This window comes from Setaria viridis, chromosome 9 (assembly GCF_005286985.2).
Source record: "Setaria viridis chromosome 9, Setaria_viridis_v4.0, whole genome shotgun sequence".
NCBI lineage: Eukaryota > Viridiplantae > Streptophyta > Magnoliopsida > Poales > Poaceae > Setaria > Setaria viridis.
This window is the reverse complement of record NC_048271.2, coordinates 44,912,086-44,934,201: the sequence shown is the minus strand read 5'-3', so window position 1 is coordinate 44,934,201 and position 22,116 is coordinate 44,912,086. Positions and strand designations below refer to the sequence as shown.

The following is a 22,116-nucleotide window of genomic DNA, read 5'->3' as shown; positions in this document are numbered from 1 at the left end:
CGCGCAACGACCGCGCGCGCACAGCGCACTACCCGTCTCGCCATCTAGATGGCTAACGACAAGTCTGCTCAAGTCTGATTCGGCTGGAACAGCACGCGGCTACATAAAAAGGCGTTCGTTTCGTTTCTAGATCGCCCGCAAAGAGGGCACCATCAGCGGAGCCAAGATGCTGCGGCCGTCTTTGCGTTTCGTCGGCAGAAATGTCACCAAGTCGCGTGTCATAGCGGCGACAGGGGAGTTTTGAGTTTGACGGGCGCCGATCATGAGTTCATATGTCCCAGGCAAAAGGGGCGAAATGAGCAGCAGATGCGATCAAAGCTTTGAAACCCTGGACTGCGTACGGCAGATTTGGCGAGAAAAGTTGGAGGCGCTGGGGATCGACGGAGGGACCACCGCGCGCGAAGGCGCGCGCTGTGTGTCCGCGCGCGCGCCGCGATGGTCATGTAGCGGTAGTAAACGCGGGTCGACGTCTCGGCGAACGTGAGGCCACATGGCCTGCCCCGCGCCCCTGTGCGCGGCTGCCGTTAATATTCTGACTCGGCTCGGCACTTCGGCAGCGCGGGCTGAGCCGCCGGCCGGTAGTGCTCACCACGCCGGCCGGCGGCTACCTCCTCCTTCCTCGCCGTCGGTTGGCTAGCTACCAGTGCCCGGTCCAACGCCCTGCGCGAGCATGTGCGTGCTTTCCAACTACGTCGATCGATCACGACGCCGAATAACCAAATCTAGTGTCTGCGTCTCAGCGCCATCATTCATCCCTTATCTCGGGGCGCACTGATGAGATGAGACGTGTAACAGCTGCTCCGTTCATGGCTCTCGCGCTGCTCTGCTTTTCACACTACTGCTGCCGTTGCTGCATTTGGTTGGAGCCCCAAATAATTCTGAAGCGACCGGGCGAGGAAAAAAGGAAAGTAGGAAACCCTCCTGCTCGATCAGGTTTCCATTCTCATCAAAGTTCTCACGTCTTCAAGAGACGATGCTGGCCCCCCAGCCGATTGATGACCTGACCCCGGTGACCCATGGAGTCTTGTAGTACGGTTCTGCTGCGACATGGGCGGCTCCACCGCTCCATCACGAGTACTGTACGTACGATTCCCGCGTGGCGTGTAGCAGCCGTGGGCCGTCGTCCTCGTCGCCGATGTGGGCACCGCCGCGCCGCGGTTGGCCGCAGAGAAAAAGGCCGGGCACCGAGGCAGGGAGCCGCCCAACCGGGATATCTGCCGCTGGGCGCGTGGATTTGACTACGAACGCGTTGCCGCGGTCGCGCCTCCGGTAGCAGTCGCGTGCCATCACCTAACGCCAGCGCCAAGTGGGCGAGCACATTATGAGGACGCGCCCGCGCCGTTAACCACCCGCGGGGTCGACGCGGTTCGCACGCTGCCTTGTCCCGGTTGCGTGCTGCGGCGCCTGGTGTCGCGGCGGCGCGGTAGCTCGGATTCCCGTGTTTATCACTCGCTGCTCGATGTCGCGGTGCACCACATCGACTTCTCGACTACAAAGCGGATCAACTCCCCGCAGACGTTTCCTACGGCAAAAAGTGCAACCAAAATGGATCCCCTGGATGGCTGAATCCACCTACGGCGCCGGCGGGTCGGTGTAGTGGCTGAAGGCAGTTAGGCTGTTCTCCCTGTTACAGCCTCACCGGTACCAAGAGAGGAACATGATTCTATATATTTTTTAAATGTTTTTTAGGAACACATAAAAGTCAGAAAATAGACGCTCAACGTAGATGGAAAAAAATTTATAACATACGCACATCATTATCTCTACAGATGTAGTATTTGAAAGAGTGGAGACTATATTGAGATTGACAAATGGTGTCAACTGGTTAAAAGAATAATTTGCCAGATATATGAACACCCATACCGAATCAGAAATCCAAACCATTGTAGACAGGTCCCACTACAAGAAGTTTAATCAATAGAGCGCAATAAAGTTTGGTGTTAAACTTGAGTATACTATTACTATCGAGAAAAACAACTTTTATGTATCATGTGGCGTGAAAAAAAGCCAAATCATTTGTACAGTTATACATACATCGGTTAGATACAAGATATGTTTGAAAAAAGGTAGATGCATGATAACACCCTAAATTATGTAAAAAAATTTCCATCTAAATTGTTTAGTGTTCAAGAGATAGGATATCGTAGCGAATTGAGCTAGGTCTCTTGTAGCGGAACCCATTTACCTAATTTCGAGACTCTAGCACCAGTGCCTGCATTAATGGTTAATTGCTCTTTTGATAGTAAACCATGTGAATGACGACACTAAGACACTTGTGGTTAAGTACTTAAAAAAAAGACGCTTGTGGTTATCTTGTTTATCTCATGATATAGTCTTGCAGAGGCGTTTATAAAAGTATAATGTACGCGTGCATGTGTTTATAGGAGTGCGCATCCACGTATGTACGTCAAAGTTTGTGTCTATGGTCGAAAAAATGGGATGTTGTATTGTACGATGGATCTTTTTCAAGACAGGATGATGGGTTTAATTTTGCATCGATCTTAGTTTTGAAATTGTTGTTGGCTTGGGTGTGGGATTGGTTGGGCCATTGAATGGGTGCACTCAGGCGTGCTAATGGGCTGATCTAGTTTCCTTGCCGAGGTTGAGTTGGGCTGGATAACTTTACCGAACAATACCGATCCCAAAGTTCCAAACGCCAAAAACGAGAAAATGAAACTTGAACGGAACTCGTACTGGCCGAAGGAACGTCCGGCTACGCGCATCTTCGTGTTGGCCGTCGTCGTCGCCCTTGCTCCCCTCTCCTCTGGCCAAGCCGGCGCTCCGCCCTTCCACGACTGCTTGCGTCGCCTCACCGGTGCTCGCCATTCGTCCCGCCGCCGCGGCCGCTCTCGCTCTTAAGGTATGCCCTCTCTCTGGTTAGCTTCCGATTCGAGATGCGTTTCGCCACCGGCCTCGACATCTCGCGTCAGATCTTGCGTGCTAGGGTTTCAACCCGGTTTCCCCGTCTTTGGGGGATACGAATTAGGGATGGCTACTGTGTTGGTGCCGCGATGGCGCGAGGCTGAGGATCTTCGCGGATCAGGGGCTTTCTCGGCTCGATTCTAGCTGGTGTTTATGATCTCTTGAACCGAGTCCTGAATCAGAGTCATTACTTAGTGTGTAGCTTTTACTTTTACACAACTTTTGTGGTATATCACGTCAATTACAATGGCTTATCTGGTGGGGTTGACACAACACTGTATTTTTAAGATTACAGGAGCATCTTCAAGGGTCTCCCAAAATTTTTTTCCCCAAAATTATGTAGGGAGCTTTACTAATTTTTTTCCCCCAAAATTATGTCATTCCAGACAGATCCCAAATAATAAATTCCTTAATATTTAAAACTGGCCACGTCAGCACGCGTGGACCAGCTTGCCACCATGGATCCTATCTAAGTCCCTGGTTAGTGTGATAAAACTCCCAAGTTCTGGAGCTGCTAACTTTAATTTTTGGGGAAAAACATAACAAAGATCTTGATCAAAACGGATCGATCTATGTTTGGACATGACATGAACGGATTGTATGATAAAATTTGATCATGTCTTGACTTCCAAAATTGATGCCAAAGTCGGCCAAATTTTATCTTCTTTCATTTTGTTCTCTCTGTTTTTTTTATTCACAGCCATTCTTTCTTTCTTATCCGCTCCCTTCCTTTATCTTTTCCGTATGCCGCCGTTGCTGCCCAGGCGATACGGCATCTGTGCCACCGCTGTTGCTGTTGCTCCACCACCGCTGCACGCTTGAGCTGCGCCGCAACTGCTGCTCATCTGCGCTGTGGCTTCTCCGCATAGGAGATGCTCCGGCCTCACCTCCGCGCACTCATCTCTGCTGCTACGACCCTGCTGCCGCACCGTCTATCTCCACACAGCTCCAGCCCCACCGCCGCGTCGAATCGGTCTCGCCGCTCCTTCGCTTCGGCCTTGGGGTTGCTCAACCGCACGCCTCGCCGCTGATTCCTACGGCACCATGCCGTCCGTCCTGCGCAGGCTCACATCCGACCCTGAACTTGCTCCGGTAAGGTACGTGCCTAGGCTGAGGGTAGCACCGGCCTTCAGCTTCTCCCCTCGCCCTGAAGGACAGCACTTGGGGCATCTTCCCGCCGCCGCGCCGTACTTGCCCCGGTCGGACGGGAGCAGTTGACCGTGGCGGCTGCATCTGCATCCCTCTCGCCGCCGCTGCCGCAGACCTTGCCGCCTCCCACGAACTGGCGTGAGCGGGCAAAATGAGACGAGTTCCTCCGCGGGAAGGATTGCCTCGGGGGTGATTGGGGGAGAGACGCTGCACGCAAAAATGCGTCGCGAGGAAGCCGGAATTAGAGTCCCTGTATTTTTTCGGCGAGGAAGGGGGAGCTGTTGGAGCGGCAGTTTTCCGTTTTTCTCCCTAAAACATGTTTTCGGGAGGTTTTGAGGGGTCTTTTGGAGTTGCTCTAATCTGGTCTAGTTACCAGGATGTTGCAGCCTTTTGTTATGTCGAATTCGTGCATATGGAGTAATCTGTTACCTTTACTATGGTGTTTAGAGTGTTTAGTGATCTGCGTACATAAAGAAGAACATCTTTTGGAACTGACAGAAGTATGGTGTGCAGGAATGGGACTGTGGACGTTGCTAGAGGGTTTTTTGCTTCTCGCAAATGCGTTGGCGATACTGAACGAAGACCGTTTTCTTGCTCCTAGGGGATGGAGCATGTCTGAAGTGTCAGGAAACGGGCAAACAAAGTCGTTGAAGGGCCAGATCGTGGGGCTTATCTACGCCACGCAATTTCTGAGGATGCCCTTGATAGCCCTTAATGTTCTTATCATTGTTGTGAAGTTGGTGTCAGGCTGAGCCTCCTTGTATAGTTTTGGCTGTTGGGTTGGATCAATATCAGTTCCAGCATTATGTAAAAGTTAATTATACTCAAAGTTGCTGGAAATATGTTTGTGTTGGCTCCAATGTGGATTTCTGTTATTGTTCTGGTAAATTAATTCTGGTCAGAAGACAGTTTTTTCAGCATTTATACTGTCAAAGTATGTGTTGTGTGCAAGTGTGATCAATTTGTTTGAAATGTGTCTTATGCATTACGCGTGGTTATCTTTCCTTTGTTCTTACTTATGAATTGCTGACACATTTGTTGTTTATGAGCATGTTTTATGGTTGCCTCCCCCTATTTTAGTGCTCAGGGTCAGTGTTATTTTGCAGTTGGATAATGCTTTACAGCTAAAGGCATTTGTCTACTACCTTAGGCTGAGTGGTGATACAAACCAACCTTTTGTGTAAGTAAGTCTTATCTATATTCCACTCTCAGTTTACCAGTTGCAGATCTTTTCTATGGAAACTACCCTGGGTTCAATCTGATTCTAATTCACGTTCAGCTCCCTTGATATTCAGAAATGCTGTCAGTACATTTCAATGCTACAGATGCTGATCAAGTGGAGAAGAAAAATTATCTATTCACTCATTTCTGTTGCAACTTGCAGAGAGGTTCAGGTTATGTTCATATGTAAGGTATGCAGCGCAGCACCCCTTTTGTTCAACAAACAATTCAACATCTGTATCGGCATGCTCGAGCATTGAACACCTTAATAATGTTCCAACATATATTCTTTTTGGTACTAATTCTATAGCTGTAGTGTTTTCCCATACAATGTTGGCACAAATGATTGCCTCATTTGGCACCATTTCTCTATCGACTTATTACGAACATGAACAAGATAAAGATCAAGCCTAAATATCATGGGATATCTCTGTACAAATTACAACACCCCCCCTCCCCCCTCCCTCCTTGGTAGCTGCATTCATCAGATCATAGTTTCCTTTCCATCACATAGTATGACTAATGTTATCGTGTTGAATTGCAGACCTCCTCTTAGTCTATAGACACTGCACTTTTGTTAACGTGAGGTCCACACCAAGCTCTGGCTCAACAATGAGTTTAAGTGTTGGAGAATGCTCGTAGTGTGGTGAGAGCTTCAGAATAAACTTGGAGATGATAAGAGAGATGAGGATCTTGAGCTCAGCCATAGCAAATCCCTGCCCTAGGCAGGTCCGTGCCCCAGCACCAAACGGCAAGTATGAATGTAGCTGGGGTCTAACATCAGAGAAGCGCTCTGGGTTGAACTCTTTCACATCGGCGCCCCATAGCTTGGGGTCAAGATGCATTGTGGAGACAGGGATGTAGATGTTGACACCTTTTGGTATATGTACACCTCCAAGCTTCAGGTCCTGGAGGGCCTGCCTTGATACAAAGGCCCCTGCTGGGTACAAGCGCAAGGTCTCCTGGATCACCATTGTCAACTAAATTGGCAAACAGAAGTTAGTGGCATGTTACAGCAAATCAAAGCAGTGCCTTTTTGAACACTTGGGGATAGGATAAGAGCATACATTTTTCATTTTCTGAAGTGACTGGGAGTCTAATGGCCGGCCTCTGCAGACTTCATGCACCTCTGCTCGTACCCGGTCCTGCCATTCTGGGTGCAGCCCAAGGAGCATTAGACACCAGGCAGCTGTGACAGCTGTGCTCTCATATCCTGCAAAATATATGCTCTTGCAGTTATCCACTATAAAGTTCTCTGCCTCGGCGATACCCACCCTGCTGTAGCTTGCACTGTGAAGAATTGCACTTAGTAAGTTCCTGTCTTCTCCACTTTCCTTTACAATTTCTAGGATAAGTTTGTGGACTTCTTTGTGAAGCTCCCATGCCTGCTTGTTCCTCGTCGAAGGGAAGAACCTGCAAGCATTTAAAATATGCCCCTTAGGTATTTTTAACCAATATGTCGCTTTGAATTGACAACAATGTATTTTTTTATTCCTGCGCAAAATCAAATATGTACTTGTGTTATGTTTCTAAACCAGCAGTTATTTTTTCCCTAACCTTAGGCCAGTCATTTCAGCTAGCACATTTGGCTTGGACACAGCCTGCTGTAGTTCTCTTATCTTTATAAAAATTTCCTTTCCTTTGATGTAGTTGCTTCCGAAGCATGTTCTAGAGATCACATCTGCAGAGTAGGCCCTAATGTCATCATCGATCTTAATGTCTGTGATCCCACCATTTCTGTCAACTCTCTCTTCCCACAACTTGAGCAGTGGTTGTGCAGAATCGACCATGAGATCCACCATGCCCTGAATATGTGAAGGCGTAAGGGTTAGGCTAAAATTTCAAAATTCATGGCTGTCTGCTGCCTCCAGCTAATGAACTAAGTGACTGCAATAAGAGCTGAGTAAAAAATGCAGAGTTACTGAAGTGGTCCTGACTCCTGACTGGAGTCACACCCCACATTATCTAGCTGTATCAGAACATCGTAGTTTTGCTGTTGGGAGCTGTCCTAGTTAGAATATTTATCACACATTATCTATCTTGATCAGAATGTTGCAGTTTTTCATACCAGCTCTCATACTGAACTGCCATTCTGAATTGCGTTTGCAAATAAGCAGGCACATATAGACCCACAGCTTAATTGCTGAGGCCCACGGGTCACAGCTTTTAATGCTCTTGTATCAATCTGAAACCTCTGAAATTTATCGGCAGATGGCCTTTAAATCTTTTTCTGCAATACAGCTCTCTTTGAGCAAGCATTTCAGGATTGCCAACTCTTGAGCGGGCAAGTGAGCAGCATCTCAAAGTTTTAATTTTCATAATTGATATGTTTGCGTAGCTTTGTTTACATACAATATTTTTACGGTACAACAGTTAATTACCTGTACTTATTCGTTGGGACAGTTTGATGCCTCGTACCTTAACCTTGTCCAGGAAGAACTCAGGGGCGATGATCTTCCTCTGGTGCAGCCATGCCTCACCGTTGGACTTGAGGATGCCCCCGCCGAACAGCGGCTCGTGCGTGGCCTTGAGGTAGGAGCTCTTGCCGAGGTCCAGCGACACGCAGAGGTTGATGTCCCGGACCACGTCCGGCCGGCTCACGTGAAGGAATACGACGTTCCCCATGGAGTAAGTGAATATGGGGCCTGCATTTCAATAAAAACCTGACAGCTTCAGCTCGGCCTGTTCCTCAACCGGTCACTGTCTAGTTGCTGAATAAGCTGCCACAGCCAAATTAGTAGGTTAATGGGAATCCGGTATTGATCTTCATCAAGTACTAAATAGATGTGGACGGGGGTCCAGCCACGGGGTTGTATTATATGCTCAATTATGGAAAATAAAATACATTTGATGACAGTCTATTCATCATTCATGGCACTGTTATCGACTTACTAGTACTGCAGAAACTGAGGAAGCTGCAGAGTTACTGATCCTGTTCAATGGTCATCCAGGGCTTGATGTCCGGGATCTTTCAAAAAAAAGTTTTATGTCCAGGTACATCCAGTTCTCTGATCTGTATACTCTGTAAGACAAATTTCTGTTCAATGGTCATGCAGGGAGTAACTTTTTTTTTTTTCTGTTGCCCCACCTGGCCTCATTCTTTCCGTAAGGGTCGTGGGATCTGGCTTCAGGAAGACAAATTTCATGGCACGTGGTGGCTATCGGCCTGCCGGTCACCGGCAGCTCACGAGATATTCATGGAAGGGAAAATATCAGCGGGATCGCTCGCCGGGAATGCGACACGGCGGTGGGCACCCTACAGTGTCGTCCGGTACTCGGCTTCCCATTTCGTCATCCGTAACCGCGCTACTTTTCTTCCCACCGGCCGGGAGGCGGGCGGAGCACGCGTGCCCGGAGGAGCCAACCCACGCTCGGCAGCCAGCCGGCCAACCAAACCGAAGCAGAACGGCCGATCTCTCTGCCTGCCGTCCCGGTTGTTCCTTTCCCACCAGGCCGCCGTCCCTCTCGAGCGGGGATGCGAGATCACATCGCAACGGCTGGACGACGAAGCGTCATCGGCCATCGGCCAGGCGGGCAGGCCAGCGTGAAGCAGAACCAGCGATGAAAAGCACGCGCCCGCGCGGCCCCGCTCCACCTGCGCGCGCGTGGGCTGCGAGAGGGGCCGCACGCGCGCGCCCCGTGCTGGCGGCACCCGCGACACCGACGTGCCGCGGCGCCGATCACGCCAACGCCCTCCCTTTCAGCTCTCTCTGACCGGTCTCGCTCGGGGAGTGATCTGGAGAGGAAGCGCTACACGACCGAGCCCAGGAACAGAGATGGAGCTACGCGAGCCGCCTCATCTTTACTGATGTGATACGCTGGCTCGTGTGTCGTGCGTCAGGACAGGGGCCATGCTGCGGCCTGCGGGCGATACATTGGCTTCCATACAATTTTCATACAATAATGGAATGTCCTCTTCCTCCGTGATGCCGCCGTGACGTGACCTGATTGTGAAATGTTTCCTTGGGTGGATACCCATTGGTCGTCGTTGCGGTTTTACGTTACTCGGTTAGTGTACTACTATTCATTCAATTATGAGGAATGGGAGGCAACAAAAAAACCTATATATTTCAAAAGGGGAAAAAGAAACAACAAAAATTAGACCCGTTTGGATACTCCCTGCTAAAGTTTAGCACCTATCACATTGGATATTTGGATGCTAACTAGGAGTATTAAATATAGGCTAATTACAAAACTAATTGCACAGATTGAGTCTAATTCGCGAGACGAATCTATTAAACCTAATTAGTCCATGATTTGACAATGTGGTACTATAGTAACCATTTGCTAATGATGGATTAATTAGGCTTAATAGATTCGTCTCGCAAATTAGCGCAGGGTTCTGAAATTAGTTTTATAATTAACTCATGTTTAGTCCTCCTAATTAGTATTTAAACATCCGATGTGACACTGCTAAAGTTTAGCGAATAATATCTAAATATCCCAACTATCCCAACTCATGCTCAGCTTTACTTTCAGGGAAGCATAGCATGGAGCATCGACTTGGCTAGCTCCCAGTTCCAAGACCCCAACCCTGACCCCTTTGCGTCGTGCCAAAACTACAGGACATGATCTAAAAACAAAATCATCGCCTCAACCCCACCCCAGCTTTTCTTTACGATTTGTTGGTTTCAGATCTTTGTAGGTTTGTTCTCTCGTGACGTCTCTCCGTGCCGCTAGCGTCCAGGGGAGCTTCCCATCGTGATGGCCAGCTCACCTAATTCATCCTGCTGCACAACAGTAACAGCAACAGCAAAAGTAGCTAGCCTACGCTGCGTGAGATGATGGACCCCGTTGATTGTGCTGTTAGCGTTGAAACAGCTACAATTAGCGTAGGATCAGCATGGACATGGGATGGCGGAGTTATTTTTGGTAGTTTAGTATCGCTCAACTGGATGTGCGCCCATCAGCCATCAGTACCGCCGGGTCCTTGAAAAGGATGGCACTCGGTGACAGAAGAGCAAAGAAGTAGTGGTGGGATTTCTGTTGCTACATGGTCGTCTCTTCATGTGGAGTGGCCAGCCTAGTGATGGCTCAATTATTGGGATAACATGTAGCGCCACCCCTCTGCTGACTCATTGGTTTCTTTAACCAAAACATAGGGGCTTGGATTCCATTGCTGCAGCTTGTCACCAGTTGCTACCCAGTGGTTCAATGGACCAACATTGTTTAGTTTTTTAATAACCTTGTCTTTTTCACTGTCTTCTCGCATTGGTGGCTGGCTATACGTACTGATATCAGAACACACATTCACTGAACGCGTGTAAAAGCTAGAATGAATGGACGTCTCTGCTAGCTCCTAACTACATATCTCAGGTGTGATTTGTTTCTGTTTCTTCTAATGATTCGTTGGCTTATGAATCATGATCTCCCTCCATGGAGCAGTGAAACATAATTAAGATTAACAGCAGTAGCCCAGCAATAATCGTCAGATCGAGTGCAAATTAGAGCAAGAATCATAGCACACACTCAAATTGGGCATCAAAGAAATAAAACCACGCGTGCATGCCACATGACCAAGCACCAAATGCCACGAAAGCATAGCTGAAAGCCACGTACTTACCATGCTCTTTCCTCCATTTCTCGTAGTAGGGCAGCACGGCCGGCCGGTAGTCGTGCACGATGCCGCCGCCGCCGCAGCAGCAGCCGGGGCGGCGCGCCGACGCGCGCGCAGCCTTCGCGGTTGCGACCGCCTCCCGCATGTCGGCGAGGTTGCCGTAAGGGAACGACGGCCGCGGCCCGCCGATGCCCTGCCGCCTGAACTCGGCGAGGACCCTCTGCGGCACGAGCCAGAGGATGTAGTAGAGGTACACGGCGAGGCCGCATGCCCCCACGCAGCACAGGCTCAGCAACACCTTCACCGCCATGGCCACCTGCTCCATCTCTCTCTCCTCCTCCTCCTCAATGATACAGGCTATATATAGCTCCCCCTCTCTCTGACTGACGATCTGATTATCTCTACGCCTCTCTCTCTCTAGCTATGAGAGAGTGCCAGGTTGGTTGTGTTTGCTGAAGGTGCCAAGGTGGTGGTATGTGTATATAGAGGGGGTCTGGAGTCTGGACTACTAGGGGAAGGTGCGAGAGTCCAAATGCCAACTTTGGCATAAAAAGGCTCCCAAAAGGAGGAGTTGCAAGAGGGCCGTCACTCTTACCACACGTCATGTGTATCCTGCGAGCGGGTGGGCCGCGCTGCCGCTGCCACGATTGAAACCCGGAGTGTACTACATGCCTATCCAGTGTTGATTTCAAAAGGTTCAATCATGTTTTTGAATAAGATTTTGCGTAAGCTGTTGGTCATATTTATCTTTTAGGATACAAAAGTCTTTCTTTTCGACAAAAAAATGTCCTTATTTTGCATGTGCCAACTAGCATGGAGCTCTCAAATTAGCAAACACATCTGGTGCAATTGCATCTTATGACTCCTTGCCGAATAACTACAGACGTCAATCTGTATTGTGCTTTGAAAAAAAGCTGACGTAATAAGGTACAGATAAGGACAAAAGAACAAGGGATTTATATATGGTTTGCATCTTCTTTGAACGTACCCAAAAAATTAAAATCTTATGGACGTTAGTCCAAGGCATAGATGCTATGCATGCGCGGAATTGTATATCCATATGTACATTATTGAACAGAGGAGTCGTTTGGATCCAAGTATATTGTTTACTTCTATAGGATTTGGATGCCAATTATAGGGGTCAAATATGGATTAATTAATCAGGGTGCAATTTACCCAATCCTTTTGTGCCGAAGACCTACCATCTTCCTATCATCCTCACGCGTGCTCTGTGTCCATGATAGTTGATGATTGAGGTCCTTACACTTAAACAACAACTAATCATAAGTTAGCGTGTCTCCAATGGTATAAGTTAGTTGATAGATCATAGTTGATGTGGATCTTACGTACATGGCAGCTTTGAAGATCGTGTTGTGAGAGAGTTGCATCAAAAAGTGAGAGAGACTAGCTCTTCACTCCACGCTAGTCTCATACTCATTGTATCAAAAAATTTGACTGAGGTAGCCTAGTCTCATACTTAGGTCCCGTTTGGATAACCACTGCTAAAGTTTAGCATCTGTCACATCGAATGTTTGGATGTTAATTAGGAGTATTAAACATAGGCTAATTACAAAACTAATTGCACAGATGGAGTCTAATTCGCGAGACGAATCTATTAAGCCTAATTAGTCCATAATTTGACAATATGGTGCTACAGTAACCATTTGCTAATAATGGATTAATTAGGCTTAATAGATTCGTCTCGCGAATTAGCACAAGGTTCTGCAATTAGTTTTATAATTAGCCCATGTTTAGTCCTCCTAATTAGCATCCAAACATTTGATGTGACACTGCTAAAGTTTAGCACATAGTATCCAAACATCTCTTAGTGCAGTCCTTCAGCTAGTTAATCCCCTTTCGGCCCTTTATTTGTCAGCTTGCTGCTGAGTGCTGAGTGCTTTCCTGGACCGCGCATGCACGGAGTAGGTCAAAACGCTGGAGCATCCGGAAGCTCTTGAGGATTTGCCGATCGCCAGCATGCCCATGTGGCGCCATTAAATTCGATATGTATCTCGTGTTTCCTGTACTATCTCGGTCCCTGACACCCTAGAGGCCCTGGGCTGAGCAACCGATGACACATGTACTCCTGGGACGCCTGCGAATGCGAGTGATGAACTGGGATTCTGGGGAAAAGATCCGGTGCATACCGTCCCTGAATGAACGACATCGTGGGCGCCCCTTCCATCCGACGTCTATGGGCGGACTCGGCTGCCAGCCTACCACAATGCGAGGACGCGGCTCAACTCCAGGCGAGCGAGGGTTGCAACGTGGCTCTCCCCAGTGCAAACCCAAAGCACCAAATCCCCGCCGCCTCCTCCATTATCTGTCTTTTTTTTTTAACGAATGGGCACGTGACGGTGCCTATTTCATTGATAGAGTAGATTATTATAGAAGTGTTTCATAATATGTCACTCTTACGCGATTACTCTCTAGATGAAAAGGTTGCTAAAGCTTTTGCCCCTGCTAAAATCCATGTGCCTGCTTCCTCCTTGATTTTGGCCAGCAATGAGGTTGCTGCCATCTCTTGATGGTTGAAAATTCGCCTATTCCGCTCCTTCCAGATTTCCCATATTATCAGCAGCACCATAGAGCATGTTCCCTTCCTAGGGGCTTCGGTCCTTGTAGTCATATTCATCCACCATTCCAGAGCGTTGTCGGTTGGGGACCATTCCGAGGGTTGTATGCTTGGTTGCGATGCCCAAGTGGCCACGAGGCTCCATATTCGCTTGGTGTATCTGCACTGAGCCACTAGGTGGTGTGCTGTCTCTTGTTGTATACGGCACAAGGGGCATGCAGGGGAGTGAGGCCATCCTCGTCGCACAAGTCGATCGGCTGTCCATACGCGGTTTTGGAGGATCAACCATGCGAAAAACTTGCATTTCGGTGGCGCCCAGCAGTGCCATATTGTTTTGTAGTGTGGTGCATAAGTGGATCCCAGGAACTGCGCCTTGTATGCCGATGCCGCTGAGTATTTTCCGTTAGACATGAATTTCCATTGAATTGTGTCTTCCTGTTGTGTTTGCAGCCGCACCATTGTTGCTAGACGCCATAGTGTTACAAATTCTTGGAGGTGTTGCGTTGTCAGTCCTTCGTGAATGTTTATGTCCGCCACCCAGCTATTGTTATATAAGGTTTCTGCTAGTTTTTTATGCTTCCCCCTGGATAGCATATATATGTTGGGCGCAATGTCCTTTGGCCTAGTTCCTTGTCCCCAGGCTGAATGCCAGAAGCTTGTTTTGCGTCCATTACCCACTGTGATCGTTGTGCAAGTCGCGAACAAACGTTGATCGGAGTCGTCACATGGTATCTCCGTTCCAATCCATGTTTTTCTCCGTTCCAATCCATGTTTTCCGCGGTGATTCCCACTCGTGCCAAATCCATCGCAGTCTCAATGCTCTAGCGAATTTGTGTAGGTTTAGCACTCCTAACCCCCCATTTTCTTTTGGTAAGCAGGATTTGATCCAATTAACCTTGCATTTGCCGCCTGTAAGCGTTGTGTCTCCGACCCAGATGAATCATTTCCTTATTTTGTCTAGTTCGTCTAGTACTTCGTTTGGTGCTTTTATGACGGTTAGTAGGTATAATGGCTGCGCTGAAAGCACTGCTTTGGTGAGGCAAACCCGTCCTGCTTGGGAGAGATTGCGACTATGCCATCCGGAGAGCTTCTGTGCTGTTTTGTCCATTAGGGGCTGAAAGTCCAATTTCCTTAGGCGCCTTATCGCAAGTGGTAGTCCGAGGTACCTTAATGGGAAGCCTGTGCGAGCAATCGGCCACTCTGAGAGGATTTCTTCGAGGTCTACGTTGTCGCAGTTGATGGGGACCACATTTGTCTTTTGTAGGTTTGTTTTAAGCCCAGTTGCCTCCCCGAAAAGATTCAATAGCTTTGTTACATTTGCGACGTCTGCTTGTGTCGGTTTTATGAATATGACCGCGTCATCAACATGCATGGAGATGCTGGTGCGTGGCGTACGCCCTCCGAGCTTTTTGAGTAGTCCCATTTCCGTCGCCTTGTGTATTAGTTGGTACAACGGATCTATCGCAAGGATGAAGAGGAAGGGGGATAGCGGGTCTCCTTGTCGTAGTCCTCGCCCGTGTGCGATTGAATCAGATGGGATTTCATTTATCAGGACTTTGGAAGTTGATGTGGCCAGTAATGCAGTTATCCAGTCCCGCCACCACGTGGGAAAGCCTCTGCGCTGCATCAGCTCGAGCAGGTAATCCCATCGGACAGAGTCAAAGGCCTTTGAGATGTCCAGCTTCATTAGCAGCGTCGGCGTTCTGTGTCTGTGAAATCTTCTTGCCATATTCCGAACGTACATGAAGTTGTCGTGTATGCTTCTTCCTTTTATGAAGGTGCTTTGGCTTGGTGATATCAATTTCTCTAGATATGGCTGGAGTCTTGTTGCCAGAATTTTGCTAATGATTTTTGCAATGGCGTGTACGAGGCTTATCGGTCTGAAATCCTTGATGCTTTCGGCTCCTTCCTTTTTGGGTATTAGGACGATGTTGGCTGAGTTGACTAAATTGAGGTTGTTGCATCTAGCGTTGTAGAAGGCGTTTACAGCCACTATTACATCACCTTTGATTATGTTCCAACATGATTTGAAAAACAGACCAGTGAAGCCGTCCGGTCCATTATGTCCTCCATTATCTGTCACCACCGCTTCCCTTATCTGCCCCCGCCGCCGCCGTCCGCCGCATCCCCCTCCAGCTTCCTCGGTTCCGGGGAGGTCCTGCACAAGCTCTCCCCGTGCTCTCTGGTTCCTGCGGTTAGTGGAGGGATCCCGCATTCTTCGGTTCATGCAGTCCGCCGGTCCGTGGAGCCAGCGGCGCCAGGGAGCCAGGACTGTGGTGTTGCAGGTCATGCTGCAAAAGGTCATGGCGCAGGTTGCGTTGAGTATGTAGCGTTATTTTTTTTCCCATTTCTTTTTAATCTCTGCGCATAGAGCAGTTTAGATCCCGTGTTGGCTTGCTAATTTACACTGTTGTTTCTACCGTCCTTTATAAAATTGACCTTTATTCTCAATAGATGCTTCGTAGCCATACACCTAATGATTTCCAATTTTAAGGTGTCGTGCTAGGATGATTTTAAATCGTTACAATATTTTAGTTTAGAAGAAAAACCGTTCTTGTGATGTTCTGTTTCTACAGTTCTGCGTTATTTTCCGAAAGCACAAATCTCTCTTTTATGTTGATTACTAGCATTTGTTTGAAGAAGATTCTTAGCTTGAGTTCGCTAAAGTCTCTTAATCTTGACAATCGCCAAATCACAGATACTGCATCACACTTAAGTATCCTCCTCATATAGTCATATTAGCACCCAATAGAGAATTTGCTGCTCCTGCTCAAGCAGCTACTACCTATCCAGCAAGATCTCAAACAGTAAATGGGAGCAAAATGGATTGTTCACAAAATGGAGCAAAATGGATTCAGGGCCTCATGGGGAGCGCATTCCACTTACTGTTGTTATGTTGTTTTGAGCTTTGATCACTTTGATTATTAGCCAAATTCGATAGCTTCACGTGATAAAAAAACAACATTAATCTTGGGCACACTTCACATATATTAGCCTTGTTCCTCACATTCTGCCATCACTCTGGAAGGACGATGATCTTCTGGTGCCACTTCTGATAGTTCTGACGCTACTTGATTTGGCCTGTACCCTGTAGAACAGAACATCAATTGATGAACCTGATACACCATGCGGAGGTAGAAGTGGCCATTGATGTGAAGAACAAGGGGTGCGTCAGGGATGCTGCCTAGGCGGGAGGCCAACAGATGGGAGGGACGGCTCCGGACAAGGCGGTTCCATAGGAGTTTTTATTTTATGATTTATCTTGTTACTGTGATAATTTCGGAGAACTTGGGTTCGGAATGGTGGCTTATCCAAATGCTTCAGGACAGTGAGTCACAACTCACAAATTATGATTGAGTTTGACATTTTTGGTTAGGGTATTTTGAGTACATGCTTATTGTTGTTCTTGTGTCAAGTATGGCTGCATAGGTGCTACAATCAAGTTAGAAGACGATGGTTTTTTTTAATATGTCAAGTTGTTCAAGATGTCTGCAGTCACTAAATCAATTTTATTTCAGACTCCTAGTTGAAAGTCATGTATGTTGATGTGTCTCAACGTCATCACATCCTTCTCCAGCAGTGCTCGCAAGGCAATAGTGTAGGGATGAAGTTACATGTGTAGATTGATTTTTTGTATTGGCAGGATGAAGTGTCAATGTATGATGTGTGCAGACCTATTTGTATTGTAGATGGTCTCACAGGATCAATGTACATCGTATCTCTTTTTTCTGAAATACATATGGATGCTTGGAAATCTGAAATATAATGGATGTGTCTAATAAAATGTAAGCAACAAGCTGAGAAGCTGCTGGCATCCGGCACAAACTGTGGATAGAGCTACCTGAGAACATCCATCCGTTCCTCCCACTCGCTGGATGGCATATCAAATTGTAATTATAAATTGCTGATTTTGTAACATGATTGACAATTGAGGATTGAGATCATCTATAAATTTAAGAAAATTGCTGTAAATTTTTCTATGGTCTATCTACAGTTTGCATCATCGATGTGGGGTGTTTTCATAGTTATTGGAATGCTAAATTTTTCTATGGTCTATCCTACAATTTGATGCAAACTGAAGAAGCAGTGCACATATATATTATCATGAGTAGCATTCTCCCTTGTAATATAAGTTAATATCTGATTCAGCTGCAACATAATGTAAAGTAAAATTCATGATTACGCCACAGTAAGATCCATATGTCAACATAACAAAAGAAAACTACAAAGTGGTATCAAGTGTATATTCGGCCGCCATCTCATTCTCATCCTTACACAACAAGCGAACAAACAGGCTTCTCCGATAAGCTTTCTGTGCAAAATAGCTAGAACCAATGTGAACTAGTGTTGGTTTGTTTGACTAGTAGTAGCATACAGGTAGTACGTATTAACTACTGAGTATCGATCTTCACCTGAGACTTGCACATCGCACTCGCCAGGCTGGGAGGGACCCGAGCCGAGATTGTCTGTGAGGAGGAGCCAGGAGCTCGGAAGTGCATGCGAGACCAGGCGGAGCAGGCGATCCGTTGGATTGGCTCGGCATCCACACGTCGCCCAACAACGTCGGTATGCACAGGATGCGTTTTGCATCCCGGATGCACCCAATTTTTTGTTCCGATTCCGGGAAAGGGGAGCCGCAGCCACTGTGCTTTGCTTTCGGTATACTCCAGACTGTAGAGGCGGCGAGTCTTTCCTCCGCGAGCGCGACAGTGTTCGTAAAACCCTCCTTGCCGGACATGGCCGCCGCACCGACAGTTGATTGGTGAGGTGCGTGGTTTGGGTTCCGCGCGCACGCGAAAGAATCAAAGCAGGCCTGGTCCAGACCACAACTGGTTAACCAAAATTTGCTAGAAATGGGTTTGGTCGTTGGGCTGTGCTGTGCAGTGCATTTGTACATATTCCCTGCCATCCTCCACTTTTTTTTTAAAAAAAAAACGGAATTTCTAACCATCTATCGGGTGTTTTTATATCTTCTTATCACTCGGATTTCAACGGCCACGATCCTTTCAAGATCTGTGCTGCTGTTAGTTGTGTTCTAATTGACGGGCCATTGTTTGTTGTGTTTGTCGGCCCGTTCGTTCCGTTGGCCCGGTAGCTCGCTATTATTATCCGCTCACTCGACAGTTTTTCATGTTCTCAGAGGTCGGCTCCCGTGAACCGCCGGCGATGAGAGACACCGTCGTCGGCGGTTTGCTGGATTGCGATAAGTGGCGGACCCAGCTTTTGGTTAGACTAGGGCCAAAATTCAGCGATAGTGAATGATCATAGTGTCCATTGACATATCGCGCTCATGGTCGCAGAACTCGAGGATGCGTGACCATACACGTAATGCTACCATGTCCACTGTGAACATTGAACAATTGCAAAGCCCCATCTAGACAATACCACAAACACCTTGTGTGCGTGATAGCAAGATTTGTCCCCGGTCACCCCCTCTTTACCGGCACCACTCCATCACTCCCCGCGAGCTCAGCGCACGTATATTCATTTTGTTTGTTCTTCGTGCGTTGATTTGGTTTCAATATCTGCATTGGTAGTTGTGTTGTGGGTAGGTTCTCAGTTTTGATAAAGCATTGTCTTTCATTTCCCGCACTAGCAATCTCTCGGATCCTTTTGTTTGATCTCTGTGCTATCAGTGGCGGACGTAGGATTTTAGAATTAGCTGTACGGAGATTCCAAACGTTATACCTCCATAAAAGAAGGGGGGAGTCTACAATCTAGTATACTTCAGGTCTAGGTGATTGTCTTTGCTACACGATTTTACACTTCTCTTGGAAAATCGTATCTTGTCAAGGCGCTAATGCAATATGTCTTGACATCATCATAACCTAACATGGCACATGGCACTCATCTCCCCCATGGTCATACAAAAGCTTGTCAACATCATAAATTATCCATCATCTTCAAGAACTTATTAGTCATGTTAATGTTCATGAATTATCAACACCACGTGCTGTCCCATCAACCCAACACTTTGTCCTTGCAATTCCAGTTTCTCTACTTCAGATGAAGATTAGGGGGTTTTCAAATTTATTTTTTTATTGATGTACAATTGAAACTAGCAGTTTTTATTATTGAGTAGCTATAGTAATCGTGTACAGACTACAGCAAGACCGGCCGCCGGTGTAGCAATCCGTGACAGCGTTTCCTCACTCCCCCTGATGTTGGTCTACCCCTTACCTCGGCGCTTGCTGCTCGCATCTGGCCTGGACAGCGCGTGCTTGCTCCCCTGCTTAATGAGGTGGCTTTTGTGCAGACTGCAGATGTGGGCAATACTACCAGGCCCGGCCCATCGTTGCATGCGAGAGACAAAGAAGAGAGGGTGGAGGGAGTTTGGGATATTGCTGGGCTATTTCGAGTGCTGGGGCTCAAATATACACGTTCTGGACAAGCTGTGAGTATGCATATGTATTGTATACATACAAACTGCTAGTGTTTAGCAAAAAAATATTGGGTGTACATCTGTACACCTATGTCCTTATACAAGGTCCGCCCCTGTGTGCTATTCCAGTATTCCTTCCCAAAATAGACGGCAAAATGCCTCTAGGATACGGTGCTGGCGATTTTCAAAAGCAAGGCCTTTGCCACCGTCAGGAACTCAGGATGGTGCACGTGACGTCCTCAAGTTCCTGTTCATGTTGGTGGAGTTGTTGGAGCACACTGTGATGGAAATGTGAGGATGATGTTGCTTGGTTGCTTCAATGACCACCAGCCAATTGTGGCTCATTGCTTCAGTATTTCAATCTTCCATTAGTATTTTGTTAAGTTTGAAGTTATTGTTTTATTTGTATTGTATTTTCTGTGTTCAGTGTTCCATGTTCTGAATGTTTGTTGTTCTTCGAATATTTAATGCTAAGTGTATTCATTATTTTCTTGTTTCAGTGGTCTGAATTAATCTTCATTAATTCTTTTTTTAATTGAGTCTTCAGTAAATTCTGAATATACAGAGTGTTTTATTTTTTATTTTTTTCTAAAACCACCATATAACGGCTTGAAGATTTCCTAGAAACTAACTGGTCATAGTTATTCAATGTGTCAAGCTTAATAACAATTTCCTCTACTGTGGTTCTAGATGGAGTGCACCTTCACTGCCATCAAGTCTGATGGCATCCAAAGAGGCCTTGTCATGTTTAGCTTAGTGTGCTATTCCAAGGCAGCCAAGAGCCCAAGATGGTGAAATTCACGGCGAAAGATCTCTGTGGCATTATGTGTAAGTTCAATTTTTATCTTTTTTCCTGAATAAGTTCAATTTTATCTGTAGCATGTCTGCCATTTCTCATGGTAGATCATTGAGCATTTGTTTCCTAGAAGGTACATCTTTAAATTTGTTGATGCTTTCATAGATTTTCTTTTGTTGGCAACTCCTATGCTGCTAGTTCTGCTGCACCATTTATCTGTTTGGGCTTAGGATCGACTCTGTTTGGTCTACTTTTCCAATTATGCATATATTCATCGAATGTTGGAGTCATTGCCCAAAGGCACTATCAATTAGGCATGATGTTCTGAAAATTACTCATCACTAACAGTAAAGAATATGTATTCTTTGTTTTATTCATTAGTGGTTCAGATGGCAAGATAGAGTTAACATTGCGTAAGTTACTCATCACCAAAACTCTAGTATTTTGCACATACAAAGACTAGAGCTAACCCTGCATTTTTGTTCTCTCTCTGTTTTCTTTTTCCAGAAATCTAATGATGGCAAGATAACACTGTCTGCTAGATAGATTTCTTGCATAATGATGTTCTTGCATCATTTTAGGACAAAACAGCCCTGATATCTAGAGTTTAGAATAACTTTCAGAGAACAAGTTTTTTATCAGAACCAAAAAGGTGCCTTTCGCTTCAAGACATGATATGTCTTTGGTGTTGCCTTCACATTTGAATCAAAAATTGATGCAATCTTGACTGCCTGCAACAAACACCAGAGAGATCTTACTCTAAATTCTTCATTATTTTATCCAGGATCAACCAGCAGACATTTTTCCTTCTCTCATAAGAAAGAGATCACAGAGCAAGATCAAATGTCAGTACTCAGTACCTTGATCAATTCATGTTGATCTTCTCCTTCTTCTGATGGTCATGCATTCTGGTTGGCTTTAGCTTTTCCCTTCATCTTCATCGTTGCCCTCTGCAAGGTCAGACGCGAGGCGCGCATGATTTCTCAAGGTTTTGCTGTTGTTCTTCTCCACCAAGTCACGCAGATGTGATTTTGTTTGGTTGAGAGACAAGGTCAAGTGAAGAAACGTGAGCTCTTCTGTTTCTGAAAGGAAGGATTCCAAGTTGATAGAAATCTGAGTGATTTCTATATCTTTTTCAGTCAGTTTTAAGATGTGCTATGTTCATTTCTTTTGATTGAAATACATGGCAGTGTCACTCGGGTTTAATATCTCTTGTACGAATGACGTGGCATACTCTTATTGGTCCAAAGTGGTTGATAATTGAAGATTAAGGGCCTGTTTGGGAGCACTCCACTCCAGAAAAACCAGCTCCACTCCACCAGCTCCACATTTTCCTAGCTCCACTCCACCAACTCCAAAAAAACATGGAGCTGCTGCACGTGTTTGGCTGATGGCAGTGCTCCAGCTCCAAAAACATGAGCACTTGTTGTGAATAGTCTATTTTACCCTTTGTGAACGGACCCACATGTCATACTCTTCTATTTTCTCCTCTCTTCTTCCTCTCTCTCCTCTTC

At 46.6% G+C, this 22,116-nt stretch overlaps 2 protein-coding genes and 1 long non-coding RNA gene across 4 annotated transcripts; 2 read left to right on the top strand and 1 right to left on the bottom strand.

The window, feature by feature from the left end:
• Positions 1–2,667: 2,667 nt before the first annotated feature.
• On the top strand, positions 2,668–4,991 carry LOC117838670 (protein transport protein yos1-like). Its single transcript, XM_072290867.1, has 2 exons — positions 2,668–2,860; positions 4,585–4,991. The coding sequence occupies exon 2, from the start codon at positions 4,587–4,589 to the stop codon at positions 4,821–4,823; it is 237 nt and encodes a 78-aa protein (XP_072146968.1). The 5' UTR covers positions 2,668–2,860; positions 4,585–4,586; the 3' UTR covers positions 4,824–4,991.
• A 557-nt stretch (positions 4,992–5,548) lies between these two features.
• On the bottom strand, positions 5,549–11,381 carry LOC117838669 (cytochrome P450 714B3). The gene is made up of 5 exons (XM_034718793.1): positions 10,856–11,381; positions 7,711–7,937; positions 6,850–7,097; positions 6,360–6,705; positions 5,549–6,272 (listed from the first exon to the last, which is right to left on the bottom strand). The coding sequence occupies exons 1-5, from the start codon at positions 11,172–11,174 to the stop codon at positions 5,850–5,852; spliced, it is 1,563 nt and encodes a 520-aa protein (XP_034574684.1). The 5' UTR covers positions 11,175–11,381; the 3' UTR covers positions 5,549–5,849.
• Positions 11,382–15,304: 3,923 nt separating this feature from the next.
• On the top strand, positions 15,305–16,891 carry LOC117836342 (uncharacterized). 2 transcript variants are annotated; one of them, XR_004636064.2, is made up of 2 exons: positions 15,305–15,746; positions 16,524–16,891. It is a non-coding gene; the product is annotated as an uncharacterized lncRNA (long non-coding RNA). The 2 variants fall into 2 exon arrangements; XR_011897062.1 differs by having other exon boundaries at positions 16,519–16,891.
• Positions 16,892–22,116: the final 5,225 nt, after the last annotated feature.